General features: G+C 40.3%; 1 protein-coding gene across 4 annotated transcripts in view; it reads right to left on the bottom strand.

The window, feature by feature from the left end:
- Positions 1-18095, bottom strand: part of LOC119787130 (partitioning defective 3 homolog) — a 349189-nt gene that overhangs the window by 216186 nt on the left and 114908 nt on the right. For all 4 annotated transcript variants that reach the window (XM_038290773.1, XM_038290770.1, XM_038290772.1 and 1 more), the window contains exons 3-5: positions 8575-8761; positions 1904-2091; positions 1604-1747 (exon numbers count right to left, since the gene is read on the bottom strand). In XM_038290773.1, the coding sequence (XP_038146701.1) occupies positions 1604-1747; positions 1904-2091; positions 8575-8761 (519 nt within the window). The remainder of the gene's footprint in view (positions 1-1603; positions 1748-1903; positions 2092-8574; positions 8762-18095) is intronic.

Here is an 18095-nt window from a genome sequence, read left to right on the forward strand (position 1 = left end):
ACTGAATTAATGACACCTGGAATCTAATAACGGATATTGCATTTCCAACGGTCCCCTCTAATATTAATATTTACACATTTATATTGAAATGGAGATATTTTATAGATAAATTATGCAGCTTTAAAGGAACCCCAAGCAACCCAGTCACTCTAAAAAAAAGGGACCGATATCATAATCCCAGAGAGCTCCTTATTTGTTCTCTATTTAAAGATATATTTAAGGAATATTTCCTGACTCTCATTATTTTGTAGAAGTTTGAAGCAGTTTTTCTGCCACTTTCTGCCATGAGCAGTAAGTCTATATGCATTTTCCAAATTATTCGCTTGTGACTGATAGACTATTTTATCTAGAGCACGTTTCTGCAGATGAAAAGAACCCGAGGGTAGAAGAGAAAATTCTGCAGATTTTTTTTTGACCGAGGGAAACTATACATCAAGTATATTGCTGCTCACTCCATGTAAACTCTTGTCATCAAGCTGATTCGAACCCTCACACAGAGAAAAAGCATTCACTAAACACACCCACACACAAATATTATTCTAAGTGCTCAAGTGAAGGATTGTCAAAGGGATGGGAAGCTGTTAGGAGCCGGTCAAAATGTGGATGCTTTGGAGGAGGAAGTAAGACAGACTTCAGATGACTATTAATCCTAACGACACAATCCTGCAGTGCGCCGCACCATTTAACCCCCATAACAGTGAAACATGATGACGAACTCATGAGAAGAACGCTTCAGAGAGATGCAGGAAACTTGTTGTGGAGCTAAACCCGCTGCGGGAAATATCATCTTAGGCAGCAAGAAAAACAGCAGCTTCACAAAATGCCTCAATGGATACATCAGCAGGCATGCCAAAATGAATCTCTAAGCTATTTCAAAGACTTACCTTCTTTATGAAAGTAATTCATAATTCATAAATGACACAGCAGAGGTGTTGGCGCAACAAAAAAACAAAATGTGTGAAAACCTGAAGCAGTGGTTTGTTTATGACTGTGTGGGCAGACTGCAACGTAATCACTAAATAACTTTCTCTACTGAAGTCATTTTAAACAGAACTAAGTATCTCTGAGCTCATTAGAAACAATCCATATAAAACTTCACATCAACACATGCAGGCCGCTGTGTTGATGAGGCCTTCACAGCCGATATGAAATTTGTCTCTCCGTATTGCAACAAAACATCTCCACTTAAATTTCCTCTCTACAGAATTATATTGTTTTTCTTTGGAACAGTTTTATAACCTTTTTCCAGATTTTCAGGCGGTAAATTCTGAAATTGCTGTAAGTTCCAGAGCAGGGAACTATAAAAACTTCTTTAATGATGATCATGACCAGTTATCCAACATATTCTGTCATCAACGGTCCATTTTAAATCCTACTGAATCAGTAGATGTGTACATCGTTATTTGGCATTAGCTGAACGTGTCATGTAATAATAGCCGGGACACCATGGATTTTGTCGACACTGATTTTAGTAAAAAGGTACTATAGGATTCAGAGAATTTACTCATTCTCCATAAAATGAGAGGATCCGAGAACAGGGATTAGGGTTATTTCTTTTCTAGTTTTTCTTTGTGTGTGTCTGACTGTGTTAAGTCACACATACCTGCTCTTGTTTTTCCAGCCAGCGGTCCACCATGGGGTGATTGGCACTGAGCGATGACCTGGCCGTGTCTCTCTGAAACTCACGCTGATTCGACCAGGTCCCAGCATCCCGCGGCAAGCTGCGGTACGTGTCTAAACCTTTGCTCTGCACAGAAATAAGGTTTTTATTTCAAAGGCAAAAGCTGTGTTTTATAATAAGGTACTTTATCCAAAGCAAAACATTTGTTTAGAATTCTTATAGTTTCATTAATTACAGAAGCTTTAACTAGAGAAGTTAAAATGCCTCTTTTTTTTTGCCCACCTTCCTCTCCAGGCTGCTTGTGCCTGAGTAATGGCGAGCCTTCAGGAAGCCTGCAGTGGTGGACCAGCGAGTCGGGTTCTTTCTGGATGGAGTCTCTTCAGCTTGGACTCGTGATTCCAAGGCGCTGAACGGCCCGTTGATGGTGATCAGGGCAGGGTCGCTGCTGCGCCGGACGTGGAGAGGCATATCTGAGAAACGGCACATAAACAAGCTGTTAAACCTGTATTTGATACCTCATTTCCTGAGACATCATACAGGGACCTGCATCAACTTCGCCTACTTGTCTTAATTCTTTGCTTAGTCTTCATTTTTTTCCTATCCATTTATAAGTCTAAAAATTAAACTTAAAGGGGATAAAGGTCAGAACTCTGTGTGCAGGCAAGTCAGATTTTTCCCCAACTAGACTTTATGCAGCCATGAAAGAAATTGATACATCCAAATTGGGATGTAATTGGAGGGGGAGTGTTGGCCTAGTGGTTAGAGCAGTGCAATTGTGCTTTGAGGAGGTTCCAAGTACCCAGTTCGATCCCCACAGCCTGCACTCTGGGCAGCCCACTGCTTCTAAAGGGGAAGGCTTAAATGCAGAGTGAATTTCTTCAGTGTAAGATTAATAAAGTTCAATTATTATTATTCAATGATATTATATTCAATCATTTAATGTGAAGATGTGAGATGGATGGATGGATGGATGGATGGATGGATGGATGGATGGATGGATGGATGGATGGATGGATGGATGGATGGATGGATGGATGGATGGATGGATGGATGGATGGATGGATGGATGGATGGATGGAGCAAAAGTCACAAAGGTCTAGGCAATACATTGCATTTGCAATATAATCATAATTTAAGAAAATGAAATTTTCAACTCACTGAAGCACTTAAGACTAAGAGACACATTTTTTTTTCGAACTCCAGCCTGATAAGTGATGGTAATATGTCTATAGTGGGTCGGCTTCCATGAAAAAAGTAAAGATGCTTCCAGTTAGCACGCAGTTCTTTACATGCATGCAGAAGCAAGCCTGTTTCCAAACAAAGCTTACAGCAAAGTTATGAAACAATGGACTCCTGACAAGCAAGCTTTGAAGGGACAGAAAACACTGAAACCCTGAGGTAAAACGTGCACAGAATCAAAATAAAATGACAATATTGGATGAAAATAATCACTATTTTGATTTTTGTCAAAATTGTTCAGTACTATTAGCTGTGTTAAATATAGAGGAACTTATTTAAAATGTGGATATGCAACAAGTTCGGAAATTCAGATCATATCCAGATCTGGAAAATAACACTGACACTCAGACTGAATTTAGCTCAATAATCTATCATTGCTGTGCCTGATTAAGACTGGTGGGTGTTTTTGGATTTCTAATTTATATAATTAGGATAGGAATCCCATCATCTTTATGCTTTGGTAAATTCCTCTTATTTGTTTTTTTAACAGTCTATCTCATAGCAGAGCAGCAGAATGTGTGGGAACAGCACCCGGCGTCAGCGATGGGCTTCCATTAAATCTCTTCACTGCGTTTCAAAGTTGTTTAGTGTGGGCTGCGGGCCAAGGTCCAAGTAATTATCCCCACATGGACAGCACACAGAACGCTGTGTTACGACAGCGAAAATCTGCTGCTCTTCAGACGTTAGCAACCCCATGAACAGCAAAGACACGGATTATAAAAACCAAAAATATTTTGAATAAAAGTGTTTTCTTTCGGTAGCCAAGATGTCCAGTTCCCAAGTTTAACTGGAAATCTGCTCGCACAGGAAACACTGATGCATCTACTGGGTCAGCGGTTATTCAGCTTTGACCAAGTCCATCTGTGAATTTGTGCTCCTGGCTGTTTATTTCCTTGTACTCTGATAAACTGATGAGTCTGAGCATCTCTCTGTTCCTGCGTTGCAACACTTTGTGCTTTTGTTGTGTGTTTGCATCGATGTGTGCGGGTAGAATACCATGTCTGTGCGAGGGTTTACACAACTGTCCACTTCTAGTTTATCCACAAATATCTGGAGACATTTGTTTGGACATCTTTAAGAGAGCAGCTTTATTCAGCACATCTGTGTGTTTATATTGACTAATAACAGCATGTTCTGGTAAATTTACTATGTTTCTAAAATGTTTCCTTATAAAGGTCAAAGTCTGGTCGTTTTACGGATAGAGTTACAGTAGGGAGTAAGTTTGGTCAACGACAGGCTCAGGAATGGTCGGGGGTTGGGTTAAGTGTTACGGTTGGGCATAAATATAGTCCCTGGAATAAATGGAAGTCAACAAAAGGCCCTAATATGGCTGGAAATAACTCGTTATTGTGGGATTGTGTGTGTTTTTGTGTCAGAGCGCTGTTGCTGGGTCACTCAGAGCGTGAGAGCAGACCCACTCGAAGCAGAGGAAGGCAGTGGGGTCAGACTGCCTTCATGCAGCAGAAGTAACATCTGGTCAAAAATTCCACTTAAATAAATAAATGATTCAGGACCAAATAAACGGTTCAATGTTTATTTTAAGCAGCTGTATTAAGTTGAATCTGCCAAAGCCACACCCTTTAATACATTCTGCATTTTAATTTCAGCTTTCACCACCTGTCAGATTTAATAGCTCTGAATAACTGAACCAAGGTCGGGGTTTTCCTGACATTCACCAATTTGCATAATTTAGCCAAAGCCAGGATTTACTGACGTTACAAAGCATCATACGACTCTTTCTGAACAGAGAAATAAGGAGAAGGGTACAAACATAACTCTGCAGCAGTTAATATCATGGCAGAGCCCTCAATAACAGGAAAAAACACAGATTTTAATAAAACTAGACTGACTTTGTTCAACGTGGGAACAAAATTAATTCAGTGACAAAAATATCTTTGACTCAAAATAACATGGAGTGAAAATGAAAGTGGAAATGATTTTCCTTTCAAATACAACAGCCAGCGAGATAACTGTTGAGTGTAAATGGCACACACAACTGAACCGGACTGCGCCAGATACAACCGTACCGCACTAACATGGTACTACAACAGCATGGCTTGGCGTGGTTCAGTTCTGGCTCAGTTCTCAGATAACAAAGAGCGCATGAGCAGACCGCGTCATCACCTTACAGTCAGCCTCCATAATCATGAAATTTCAGACATTCATAAAAATACAAGCTTCCCTACCCTGAAAGACGATTTCCAGGGATGATTCTGCTTAGCAGTGCCATGAACCTCAACGTCTGTCATTGTTTCCTGTGTCTGTAAGCCCTGATTAGACTGTTTGTCGTTTCCACTTCCCAAAAGCCGATGCCAAGGAAATTCACCAAAGGCTGCCTTCTACGCCTGACTATCTACAAACTTCCGCCATGTTGATTTTCTTGTTTACCTCTAGAGGGCAGGAGTACCATAGATCGTCACTAGGAGGCGAGGAACGGTGCGTGCTGTGTAAATGGTCCTAAGGAACCAAGCTCGGCACGGTTAACTGATTCAAACTCGGCACGGATCGGTTTCAGAGGGTAGTGTAAATAGAGGTCTGGATTGATATGAAGCCCAGAAATCACCCGAGTTGGTGTCCCTAAGTAAAGATGTGGAGAATTTTTCCAGTGGAAAGTGGGCAAAGTATGACCAAGGTGTTGACTGATGACACACTTTACCCAAAAAGGGCTGAAATTTATTAATGAACCTAAAGGTGATTCAACAAATACTCATTTTAGGATTCTGCATACCAGGTTATTGCACCCTTTTGGTTTTATTTATAACTTCCATTTATAAAGTTTTTCTTTTTTGGGGTTGGAATTCAGAGGATGTACGTCAAATTAAATGTAAAACAAAATATCCTGGTTTTATTTTTTGACTCTTGCTTATGAAACCCCAAAGACCTGGCTTGTTAACAATAACTTGTACACTAATGGGAATAAGACTTAATTACCCATAAATAGTCTTTGGACACTGCCGGGTCACATAGAGGATGTATGTAAACTAAACCATAGCCTCACCGCAAATGTGTATTAAAGCAATATCTGTGTGGGTGGAGCAGTCATCTTGTAGTCGGAAGGTTTAACCCAAACATGCTGATGTGCCCCTTGGCAAGGTACTTAAGCCCAGGTTGCCTGTGTACGGCTGTGAATCTGCATACAGTAGCAAGTGAGACTGAGTGAAAGTAAAGTACTTTCAGTGGTCGTTTTTGAGTAGATAAGTGCTCTATAAATTTAGTCCATTTATTCTTCAATGTAGGAAAGATATTTTATTGGTTTTGAAGGAGAGAAAAACACCTTTTGTTGCTAAAATTAAAAATGGGACATAAAACCATCAGAACTACAACCTACAACCTTTGCAGCATTTCCTTCACATCTCAATAAAGTGTATTAAAGGGATCTCAAAGCAGTGAAATACTGTAAAACTAAAACTTTTATGTTCCTTTATTAGTGTTCATAAGTTAGAGTGAGGTACTGTCCTTAAACTGCAATTTGCAGAGACTGTCTCCTGCGCTGTCAGAAAATTTGGGCCAAACAGGCAAAACTGGCTACAAAGCACAAAGTCCAGTGACAGCATCTCCTGCAGCATAAATCAGTCACTTTGAGCCGTTCTCATTAGGAACGCGTGCGAAAAGAAAATTAATCAAATTCCCTCTCTTCCATGTCAGACATTTTGCTTAACACATATTAAAATTCAGCTGAGGAGACTCTGTGTAGTCAATTAGGCAGGGTTGGAATTTATTACCAAGGAGGCTAAATTGGATGTAACAGGCAGGTGAAATTAAACCAAAGATTTCCTTTTCTTTTTGAAAAAAAACTCACATTCAGCATCTCATCTGCAATGCAAAGAGAACTGCAGTGACCTGCCTCACAGATATATATATATATATATATATATATATATATATATATATATGGGCGTATAGAGTGACATACTGTCACAGAAATGTCACAGCTGTGTGTTAATCACCCAGCCAAATTTGTATCTTAAAAGCACCTAAGCATTAGCAATTAGGTCTCGAAAAATGTTAAAACACTGAGGGCGTGTCCAGTGGAGACATGCAAACCACGCCCACATGTAGGAGCATTACTGCCTCCTGGTCCTGTGTAAGGAAGAGACAATGTTCAGCCTGATTCAACTATTCAAGCCCTACTCATATGAGCCACACTCCAAATCAGACAGACCACTGCGATGCTCCACCTGATTCTTTTCAGCCTGCATAACAAAAACCCACTTCTCCTGGTTAATACCTGGTCAGTACCAAGCTAATACAGCTATGCAGCTCCAAAGGGCTTACCTCTAGCATCTCCTCCTCTTCCCCCCATCGTTCCATTTCCCTCCTTTCTACGTTCTGGGTTGCTCTTAAAGTTTGAGAATTTGATGGTTTAAACCATATTTATTACAGTGAAGGCAGCCACCCTTCCAGATACAACCACAGAAACACAGGATCTTTAAACCCAAGTTTAATCAACACTCTACAATTCAGTTCTAAATGGTTGGGAGGCTATTTACAGATTTAAATAATATTTTAATGACATAAATAATGTGCTTGGAAGAATTAAGCAGAATTTCCTATACATTGCTTAACTTTAAAGTTAAACACAACTAGAACTGAGAAAAAGGAGATGAGGACTCAAGTTTGTGTGTCTGTTAAGCACAAAGTAAATAGTTCCTTTGGCCCACTACCAAACTATTGATGGTAGCGTTATCTCAACTAGTTGGTTGGTAATAATAAAACAAGGAAAAGCCAAGTCTGTTCTTTGGAAAAGATTCAGCTGTTTAGCAAACATGACTCATTAAATGAAAGATAAAATCTGTGGAAAAGCACGGCGGAGAACAAGTGATGCTGAGGGCTGTGGTCTGATAGAAAGGCTCTGAGAACACTGTTAGAGATCCTGACCTTTAGATCATATATTTATACAGAGATTTCTTGGAGTTTGCTAGACAGCCAAAAAATTTACAATGACCCTTCTAGTAGATATGCCATTGCATTGATGAGGAGCCTGGAAGATGATTGATATTCTAATTAAAATGTGCAGCTATTGTACTATAATTATATATCTACTTCTAAAATGTTGCTGAACTGAAGGACACAAAACAAAAATAAAAACTCCAATGCTTCTCAGGTCCCTCAAATACTACAGCCCCCAGCCTAGAGAAAACAACAACTGGTAGATGTAGGATTTCCAGGTGGGATAACAAAGAAAAATCTATAATATTAAGAAATCTCTGCTGCTCAGTAAGGCTAACTGCTGGGATTTAAAAAGGGATGTGACTTTTTGAGCCTTCATGTTTCTCCTTAAAATCGTTTCCTTGATCCAAACAGAAGAGTCAGCTAAAAAAGGCTGCTTTGTGTCGGCACTCGCAGTAATTAGAGCCAAAGCAGCGACCTGGCTGGAAAGCCCACGGAGGTGAGCGCGCTCAGTGACAAATGTGATTTAGGAGGCTTCGGATTGAATTAGCCACTTTGGCCAGGGATCAAACTGCTAACTACGCCTGCAAAAAAAGGCTCCGCCTGTCCAATTACTTGAATTTATGAACAATGCTCCAGTGTGGGGTTAGAAGGTGATTTGTTAGGTTTGCCGGATACAGCTGTAGCTTTTGACATTTAACTCGATAAGGACAACACAGAAAATATATGGTGAAAAGAAATGATCATTCCAAAAGTAATGGCTAATCGTAGCCTCACACTCCTCTGTTCCCAGCAGTCTTTCCTCCTCTGGTGACGGGACTTACTGGTGCGCAGGGCTGAAGGCGTCACTTCGATCTCGCTGGCGTTCTGATAGGGCTGAAAAGCTGAGGAGGTCCCGCTGCCGGCACCGAGGTCGGCGGCAAACAGGTCTGGACTCTGCGTCCCCGTGGAGCTGGCGCTGGTGCCGTCACCTCCATGATGGGGCTCCTGCTCCTCATAGATGGCTATCAGCTGGAGAGAGGCAGAGAAGAGGAGATGAGGATGGATTTCACTAACTTAGGACTTTAAACAATCATAAAATGTGTTGAAAAAACAATCAACCAGGCTTGTAGGTAAATAAATCTACATGGTTTCCAAAATCATTTAATGGTCACATTTCTCTGCTTTATATCCTCAACTTTAAACAGGGATTAAACCAAAAAACGATCCTGAGCCTGAACTTTTTCGACACAGGCAAGAAACTCTATATTATGTGCATGTGTGTGTGCATTTTCAAGCCATGCCAGGAGGGTGCGGGGGTATGGGATCAGAGATTGCATGATTGATGGAAGACTAAATTTGACTTGAAAATCCAATACCAAAAATGGCCATAAGATGGCAAAAGTGCATCTATATGTAAGACACAAACAGCAGCTTGATGACCAGGGTCTAATTCATGTTGGCGTAGCACCTTTTCGCCGCTGGATGTGTTAATAAAATTCCTGGAGCACAGCGTGCAGAAGCAAGCGCCTGGTTCACCTAACTTCCTGCACCAGTTGCTAATGGCCTGCCATCTCGCCTGGTCTCCCCCAGCCATGCTCAGCGCCATTATTTTTGAGACCTTTATCTATGGTCGTGACATCCTCCCCGGAGTTTATGAACGGCATTGTTCCCACTCCATGCAATTCAGTTCTCTATCATCCTTCACTCCAAACAAGTTTCATTTTTTTATTTTTTTTGTAGACGTCTCTCCATTGTATGGAGCCATAAACAGCGCAAGGCGACTTTCAGTGTAGAACTTCAGCACTGTACCACTATCTATTTGGCTACTTGAGCAAGAAACAAGAGGAGGAAGAACACGGTTTCTCCAAGACTGACAGTATTAGCCAACCAGAACAAGAAGGGGGCGACCCTTCTTTTTCTGGTTGGCTAATACTGTCAGTTTCAGATAAATTCCTTTGCTACAATTGGCTGACAAATGCAAGAGGGATTTCGATTGTTTTTTTTTTTTTAATTTATTTAACGTCAATTTATTTTCAAGGGATTTCTTTAACCCACGGGCAATCGCTACAAGCCGGAAGTCCAGCCTGGGCCTGGAATACTTTAATACCCGTTTACAGTCGTTTTAGCCATTTTTAACAGTACATAACCAAAACCCCTCAATTAATTTATATTCTTGTATAGATTATAAATGAAATGATGGACAGACGGGAAGATTATCTGGAAGAAAGAGTGAGGAAAAAAAAGGTTGAAGATGGATGGAAAATGGAGGATAAGACTCAATCCGAGCTCCAACATTTGAGCGTGTAATTTCCCCCCCGAGTTTTTACTGTACTAGTGACTCGTTTTTCTGTCAGTAGTCTGACAAGAAAAGGGGTATGAGAGAGGGGGAGGGACATGCGACAAAGGACCACAGGTCGGATTCAAACCCGGGTCGGCCGCGTTGAGGACATGGGTCGTGCTCGCTTACCACTGCGCCATCTGCACAACCTTGAGTGTAATTTTTAAAGAATTTAGAATCAACATTTTTCGAAATAAGCCTCTGAGGTGATTTGAAATGTTGCACAAAAATGTGCAAAGAAAGAAAAATAATTTGTGAAATAAAACATGGAAAAAACTGGTTAATATTGATTGAAAACAACATTTATTCTTATTTATTCCTGGAAAGGTTAAAGCAAACTAATATTTGGAAAGAAGGTTTCAACAGAAATTCCTTAAAAAAGATTAGCTGCCATATTTTTGCTCATAAATTCACTTCTGTCTTCCTACTGAAACTACGGCGGTGAATAAAACCACTCTGGTCTGATATCTTCAGACTGACAGAGGAAGATCCGGTGGTCCCATCGTAGCTCAAATGGATCAGGACTGCACACACAGCCTGAAGGAGAGTAAAGGTGATTTAAAGCCCCCCGTCTTTCAACACTAAGATCGTTCATTATGTCCAATCATATTCTCTCTCCACCCAAAATGCTTCCACACTTTTCCTCTCCATCACTCTTCCGTTCAAAGCTCCTCTCCTTAACAGATCTGATTAATTCCAGCCTCCGCAGAGCCCCTTTATTAGATTAAAGATGAGATTCGTGCCGTTGCTCAGTGACTCCCACCAGGCTCAGCTGGCTCTACTTAAATAGGGAAGAAAATGAAAAACTCATCCAATGTTTGCCAATTCAGAGCTTCAGCTGTCCCTGGTGGTGAGATCTGATATAGAAGCAGAGTCTGATAATGTCAAAAGTTCTCACCGTGATGTAGAAAATATTATACAGAACCCATAAAAGCAGATGAATGATATCCCACACAGGAAATGCAGAAATTAAAAGAAAAAAAAGCCTCAAACGTCTCATAGCTAACAGGAAAAATATACACACACTGATATGACTAATGAGATGTAGCTGTCTCTTTTGAACTTACTATAAGTTGTTTAAAGCTCATTCCTGCTTCGGAGTCATAAGCTTTTCATACATAAAGGAGAGCAGGAAATACCATCAATCAGATCAAAAATAAAAGCTAAATATACCCTAATGATCTCTAATAATAATTTAAGGCCCCATTATAGCAGCAAGAAAAACAAAGTACATTTCTGGTGAATTTGATGGGTCAGATTTTGCATAAAATCACTGTGACTCTAAAGGCTGATTTATACTCAGAAACCAGGTCGTCTGCGTTTGCGTCGCAGGGAACGCAAATGTGCCTCCGCCCCTTCCGTAGACACTGTAGTGGACATATTCAAAATTGTAGGTGATCGCAGACAGGAGGTCTCTGATTGGTCAAATCTACATCTGCTCTGCACTATGCCTATTTCCTGTTTGATAACTTCCTGGATTGGTTTGTTTGTATGACCGCCATTGTGGAAAACCACTCGTTAAGTTGGACCGGCTAGAAGAGCGAGGTGCATGGAACACCAAGACCCTTTTTCCACCTGGATCCCCACTCTTTTTTGCTCTCATATCCCTCCATTTTCGCGCAAACTTGCCGCTACTTCCTCCCCGCCTCGGCCGTATCTAGACCCACAGCTAGTTCCTGATTGTTCCTCTTGCGTTGTGGCGTGGAACAACATAGCACAGACCACGCTTAAAAATTGTGAATAAATCAAAAATATCTGCAACAAGCTCACTGCAACACACTACTGCGGGGAGGATATCCCGCCCTTAAGCCTGAGTCAGAAAAAAAAAAGAATCAGAAGAAACTCAACATCTATACAACTTCAGGATATAGAATGAGCCTCATCTTTGTACAAATATTTGAAGTTAAAGGAGAAGTTCGGTTTTTTACACTTTTAGCCCATTTTCTGTAGTGTCCAGGATGAAATCGAATGATCGACACCAAAAGTTTGACAATTGCTCCTGTCTCTGCTTTTTGGCTCATTTAGAATCACCCCCTGGCTGCTTTAGAATGGCTAGCATAGAGCATGTCCGATAATGTCCTTAAAACAACCTTAAACGTTCTTTTTTTAAAATATGCTACTCACCGGGTCGTCAGCGCTGTTCAATGACGTTCCAAAAAAAGTTTCGTAAAGAAAAAACGTTCCTGTAGTGTTTTATTTAGCATTTTGTAAATCCCATTGAGTTCTGTAGGAATAGTCAATATTCCGCTGCCACCGGAAACGGAAATGGGGCCTGTTTACACAGTTGTAGTCTTTTCGCTTCACTCTGTGTACTCCGACGTCGAGGTGCTAACGTCTCTGTTAAACACTTTAAAAAACTCTGAAAATGGAATACGAAAGGTGGATTCTTGATTCTCGACGTCGGAGTACACAGAGTGAAGCGAAAAGACTACAACTGTGTAAACAGGCTCCATTTCCGTTTCCGGTGGCAGCGGAATATTGACTATTCCAACAGAACTCAATGGGATTTACAAAATGCTAAATAAAACACTACAGGAACGTTTTTTCTTCACGAAACTTTTTTTGGAACGTCATTGAACAGCGCTGACGACACGGTGAGTAGCATATTTTAAAAAAAGAACGTTTAAGGTTGTTTTAAGGACATTATCGGACATGCTCTATGCAAGCCATTCTAAAGCAGCCAGGGGTGATTCTAAATGAGCCAAAAAGCAGAGACAGGAGCAATTGTCAAACTTTTGGTGTCGATCATTCGATTTCATCCTGGACACTACAGAAAATGGGCTTAAAGTGTAAAAAACCGAACTTCTCCTTTAAAACCATCCAAACCTGAACAAGCTAATGGTTTTCTAAATGTCAGTCTGTAAGTGTTTGTATGAGATTGATTAGAAAGAAATATTCTAACCATAACATAAAAAAAACCTGTGAAGACTGGTAGTCGAGGGTTGATAAAAAACATTCAGTAGAGTCTGAAAGGGTTGACTAGAAATATTAATGTAGGGGTGGGTGATTCCAGTCCCTGAGGGCATAGTTGGTGCAACACCAGTATAAAGTAATTGATGGTTAAGAGAACTCTGGAGAAACTGACTCCATATTAAATGGAGGTGTGTTGAGCGGTATCCTGCAACTTTTAGATGCATATCTGTATTAGTGCATCTCCAAAGTGAGCTCATCAGCAGAGCTAGTGAAGTAGTTTGATTCAGGCATGTAGGGCAAGAGAAGCGTCTAAAGCAGGGGGCACCAACGTAGTGTCCACGGGCACCAAGGGGCCCTCAAGGACCAAGGTTGCACTCAGGTTCTTCTGACAACAGAATTACACCTCAGTTGACTAAGTTGGAAATTAAATTTTATTCTGTGCTCTTATTTTTTATCATTTACAGAGCATTCAATCATATCAATCATTTAGAACATTTAAGCATTTATAGGCAAATGACAATATCTAAAAGCAAATTAGAGATGGAAATAACGAATACAAATATGTTTATAATTTATGAAGTTTAGGTGAATCCTGACTCCTGCAGGTCATAGGTCATATTGGTAGCCCGTCCTATGAATAAGTACCCATAAAGTAGCCCTCAGTCTTAAAACGGCTGGTTACCCCTGGGCTAAAGGTTCCATGATGTTGACCCTACAGGATTAGAGTTAGAGACCACTGCTTTACTGGCCTAAATTGAAATCACCAACTATTCCTACTGGTGCTAATATACGAACGCAATGATTACAATTAATTTAGTCATCTTTAATATTTATTAACGGTCTGTTTTTCATTAATAAATAGCGACAGCTGAATGAGTCATCTCTGAAAGTAAAGGTTTCAGTTTAGTAACTGACCCAGAGAATAAAGTTTGAAGCCGTCCTACAGTCGGGTACCTTGTTTTAAAAAAAAAAGGCAACGTCTTAAGTTGTCTGCAGAATTTACCTTATTTTGCAATAAATATTTTTTTTCCCAGCTGAAACTATACAAGTTTCATTTCCAACTCGTATCACAATCAAGTTGCAGATAATCTAATTTTTCATGGCTAATTTAAAATTCTTACAATTAATTTTGAGCCTGAGAGAACCAAATATAAATTAATTAGCTCCTGGTTGAAAAGAATCACGATGGACACAAATTATTTGATTAATAAACTAAACCTCAGTTTATATTGCCTTACTTTTACCAACAGACATATCTTGATTAGATTTTATACAATTTTAAAACCTGAGCAATAGAATAGATCTAAGCACAGATAATGCAGAAAAGCCAACGTTCATGCTCACAATGTTAAACCCCTAGCAGCAGTTTTCCAGCACATTAAACCTCCTTTGCAGCCACATTTAGTCTGATAGCCGGGGAGTTCTGCAGCGTGCTGGACAGGCTCCCCGATGAGAGACAGCATCTCTCCAGGGCATCCCTACATTTTCCCAATTAGCTCCTTTCCATAAATGTGAACACATTTAGTTGCCATTATTAAATTCTGTGGGTTGGGGGTGTAAGTAGATGCCATCAACAGTTGGGTGTATTTGTGCATGTAGGAGTAATAGGAAGGAAAACCGTAGCAGCATGTTTGCTCAGGTGTATGTGGTTCTTGTTCTATTGGGACGCCCGGGGAAAAGCAATAGAAAGGTTTCTTGTTTTCTCAGATTGTGTGTATTTATGTGTGCAATATAAAACTTCCTGCAAGTGTGACTGACGGAGGACCTTCCCTCTCCCCTCATTAGAGCTCGGTTCAGTCCAGAAGAGCTGAGTCAGGGAAACATTCCCTTCCCCAAACCTTTCCCTGAGGACCTCACGGCCAGCCTCCAGTGCTTCTGCAGCCCATGTGGTCTCTATTACAAGGCAATCGGTTCGGCTGCACTGCGCCATATAACAAAATGTGTGTTCAGGCGGATCTGATCTAAAGCTAAAGGCAGAAATCTGTGCAACAACAACCCAAACAATGCAAAAAAAGACATCCAGCAAGCCTCAGACAATTTCCAAGACTCCTTAATGTCATAAGTAGTCATAAAGTTGCATTTTAAAAGCGATTTTCAATTATTCTGTGGTTGCAGAAAAAGCCTGGAGGAATCTGAAAAGTTTCTGCTGTATCCAATTAAGTCAAACCAGAAGATTCCCTGAAACGTTTGCATCTCATTGTTTCCAACATTCTTCTCCACATACGAGTGTTTGAGATAATTTGCTTACAATATGTTCACATTCGGATCAAGTGAAGCCAGTGAATATTTTTGAAATGGGAAAACAAGCTCTTGCTGCAGGGAAGCTGATAAGAAACAAATGTTCTGATGGTGATAAGTCCAGGCTGTGCAGAGGTAAACATGCCTAAAGCTTTTCAGACCGCTCAGAAATAAATGTTCCCTCGAAGCATCAAAGAGAAGCACTTAACTGCTGCAATATTACAAGGCAAAATGCATACAAATTAAAAAATCTCTATGAATGTTTCAACACTAAGAAAACAGAGGACATCAAACGAGACGCTACTCTCCTTTTCTCTGGTTTTCATATTTGCATAAACACTTGAAGTTGCGGCGGAAAGAACTCTGAAGACTTGGGTTCCTGCTGCGTTTCCATCCAGCTGCAGATCTCTCAGCTGTTGCATCTCCAGCACGAGTGTCAGCGGGCTGTCAGGTGCCTCCCATCACTGCTTCCAGCTAATAGACTCCGTGTCAAAGTGAAGAAGTCCACCACAACCTGGGCTTCCTCTCCTTTGATCTCCAGCAATTGATTGATTGTTATTTAAAGTAGATGAGGTGGATTTCATGAGAAGACGGATTAAATTCTAAATCTAAGTAGAAACCTGGAAATGATTCGGCTACAGTGTGGGCAGTAACCAAGCATTAGCTTAAAAACACACCGGATCCCATTTAACATCTGATCTGGAGAAAATCAAATAAATAAATACTGGATGGAGGACCCTCTAATCCATACGTTTTAAACATAAACTGCAAAATAAGTGGGAGTAAAGTGATATAACCAGAACAGTGTGCTCTTTGTAAATGAAATAAAAGGTTATGTTTGATGTTCCTGCTCTAGTCAGAGCCGATATGTGTTAAAGCATCGGAGCTTGTAGAGTCGTGTTAGAAGCTTTGGTTTTGTTGGTTTAGGTACAAAAATATATAAAAAGTGAAGCACACTTGGTGTTGATCAGAAAAAGGTGAATTTAAATATCTTTACAGTGGATTATTCAGATAGTATCCCTATGAAAATGTAACCTGACTCCGCCAGATGGATTTGCTCCTCATACCCATCTGGAAACCTTCCGTAGAAGTAATGTTGGTGATAGACGGGCCAAATAAACCAATCAGATCAACGAAGCATATGAGGTACTAACAGCCAGGCTACTCTTGCCGAAACCAGTCGGGAGAAGAGCAAAAACATCTTTTCCTCTGAGAAAAGCCTCCAGAGCAGTGTTTTGCTCTTCTTTCAGTGAAGAAATACTCTGTAATGCCGATAAAACTTGCTCGATAGCCACGCTAACGCTAGTTTCATCGGCTGAAGCCGCCATGTTCTTTAGACTGAACTGTCGCGCTTCTCGTTGCGTCACACCTCAACCCGCCTCAAAGCCAACGCTGATTGGACGTTCGTTTGGTGAACTGATCCAAATTGTCTTTAATGGAGAGTCTCCAGACTGATTAGCGAGTGAAATGTTGAAAGCTCGCGAGATCAGGATGGTCTCACGAGGCTAATGAAAATGGAGCAGGCAAGAGCGGTGAAGCAGCCGGTGATGAATTCAATACAGAGGTGATGTAGTTTGATGCACAGCGGCAGAGACAAAGCTATTTTTTTTTAGAACAAAATGGAATATAGAGAAAATATAATGGTGAAAATGGAGGAAATAGGAAAATCTCTTAAGATTTTTTTTAGGAAGCTTTTTAAAAAGATGTTGTAGGGACTCATCATTGGTGGTCTTAGCTCCAAAACAAAAACATGGTTTTGTTAGGCTACTGTATAAAACCTCGAACTCAACGCTATTCCTGACATTTTGAATTGAAAAAGCTTCCTAAATGGGAAGCGAAACGTCTTCAAACTTGGAAACAAAGTCCAGTAGATTGTTTTTTATTTTCTTTTTGTTTGGAACTCCAGTGCCGACCTCGACCAGCTGATGCCTTTCCCAAGCATAAGTGCTCTCTGCCCGGCTAGATAAAAGGAAGTACCGCCACATCAGATCGTCATCCAGACGCAGCGCTTGGAATAAATGGTTATATTCTCTAATCTCCTCCATCCAGAGATGGCAAAAGTACTCACTTTCCGTACTTGAGTAAAAGTACAGATACTTGTGTTAAAAAATACTCTGGTAAAAGTGGAAGTACTGATTAAACTTCTTTACTCAAGTAAAAGTAACAAAGTACAGGCTTGTAAATGTACTTAAAGTATAAAAGTAAAAGTAGAAACCACTTTTTTCATGCTGTTGCCTACATTTTAAATGGATGTCTGCCAATAGGACTAGATCTCCGTTGTGTTTTCAATCATCTCGTCGTCCATGCTACTATGCTAACGCCACCGCCACCAAGCTGCAATGATTTGCCGCCAATGAATACCGCCGAATCTGTCGATTCATCTTGTAGTGGTGCGTCAAATGCAATGTAGATTCCCATCCAACTAGATTGAATTTGGTATTGATGACGTGAAAAATAATAACGGTAACTCCATTGAAATGATTCAAAACTAAAGTAACGAGACAATTTTTTAAAATGTAAGGAGTAGAAAGTACAGATATTTGTGTAAAAATGTAAGGAGTAGAAGTAAAAAGTCGCCATAAAAATAAGTAGTAAAGTAAAGTAAAAATATCAGAAAAATCTACTTGAGTACAGTAACAAAGTATTTGTACTTCGTTACTTCCCATCTCTGCCTCCATCCCTGGAGAATCGCCTGGAACTAGGGCCAAAAATCACAATTGCGATTAATTTCAATGAAAGACTGCGACTGTGATTTTATTGCGATTCCCCTTTACACTAAATGCAAATAGGTAGACGTTTCACTGAAAGGTTTCAGCTTTTTTTTTTTTTTTTGACCTTGTTGCTGGGCTTTACTGTAAACTTTATGTGAAAAAG

Source organism: Cyprinodon tularosa, unplaced genomic scaffold, assembly GCF_016077235.1.
Source record: "Cyprinodon tularosa strain WSP-4 unplaced genomic scaffold, ASM1607723v1 ctg289, whole genome shotgun sequence".
Lineage (NCBI taxonomy): Eukaryota > Metazoa > Chordata > Actinopteri > Cyprinodontiformes > Cyprinodontidae > Cyprinodon > Cyprinodon tularosa.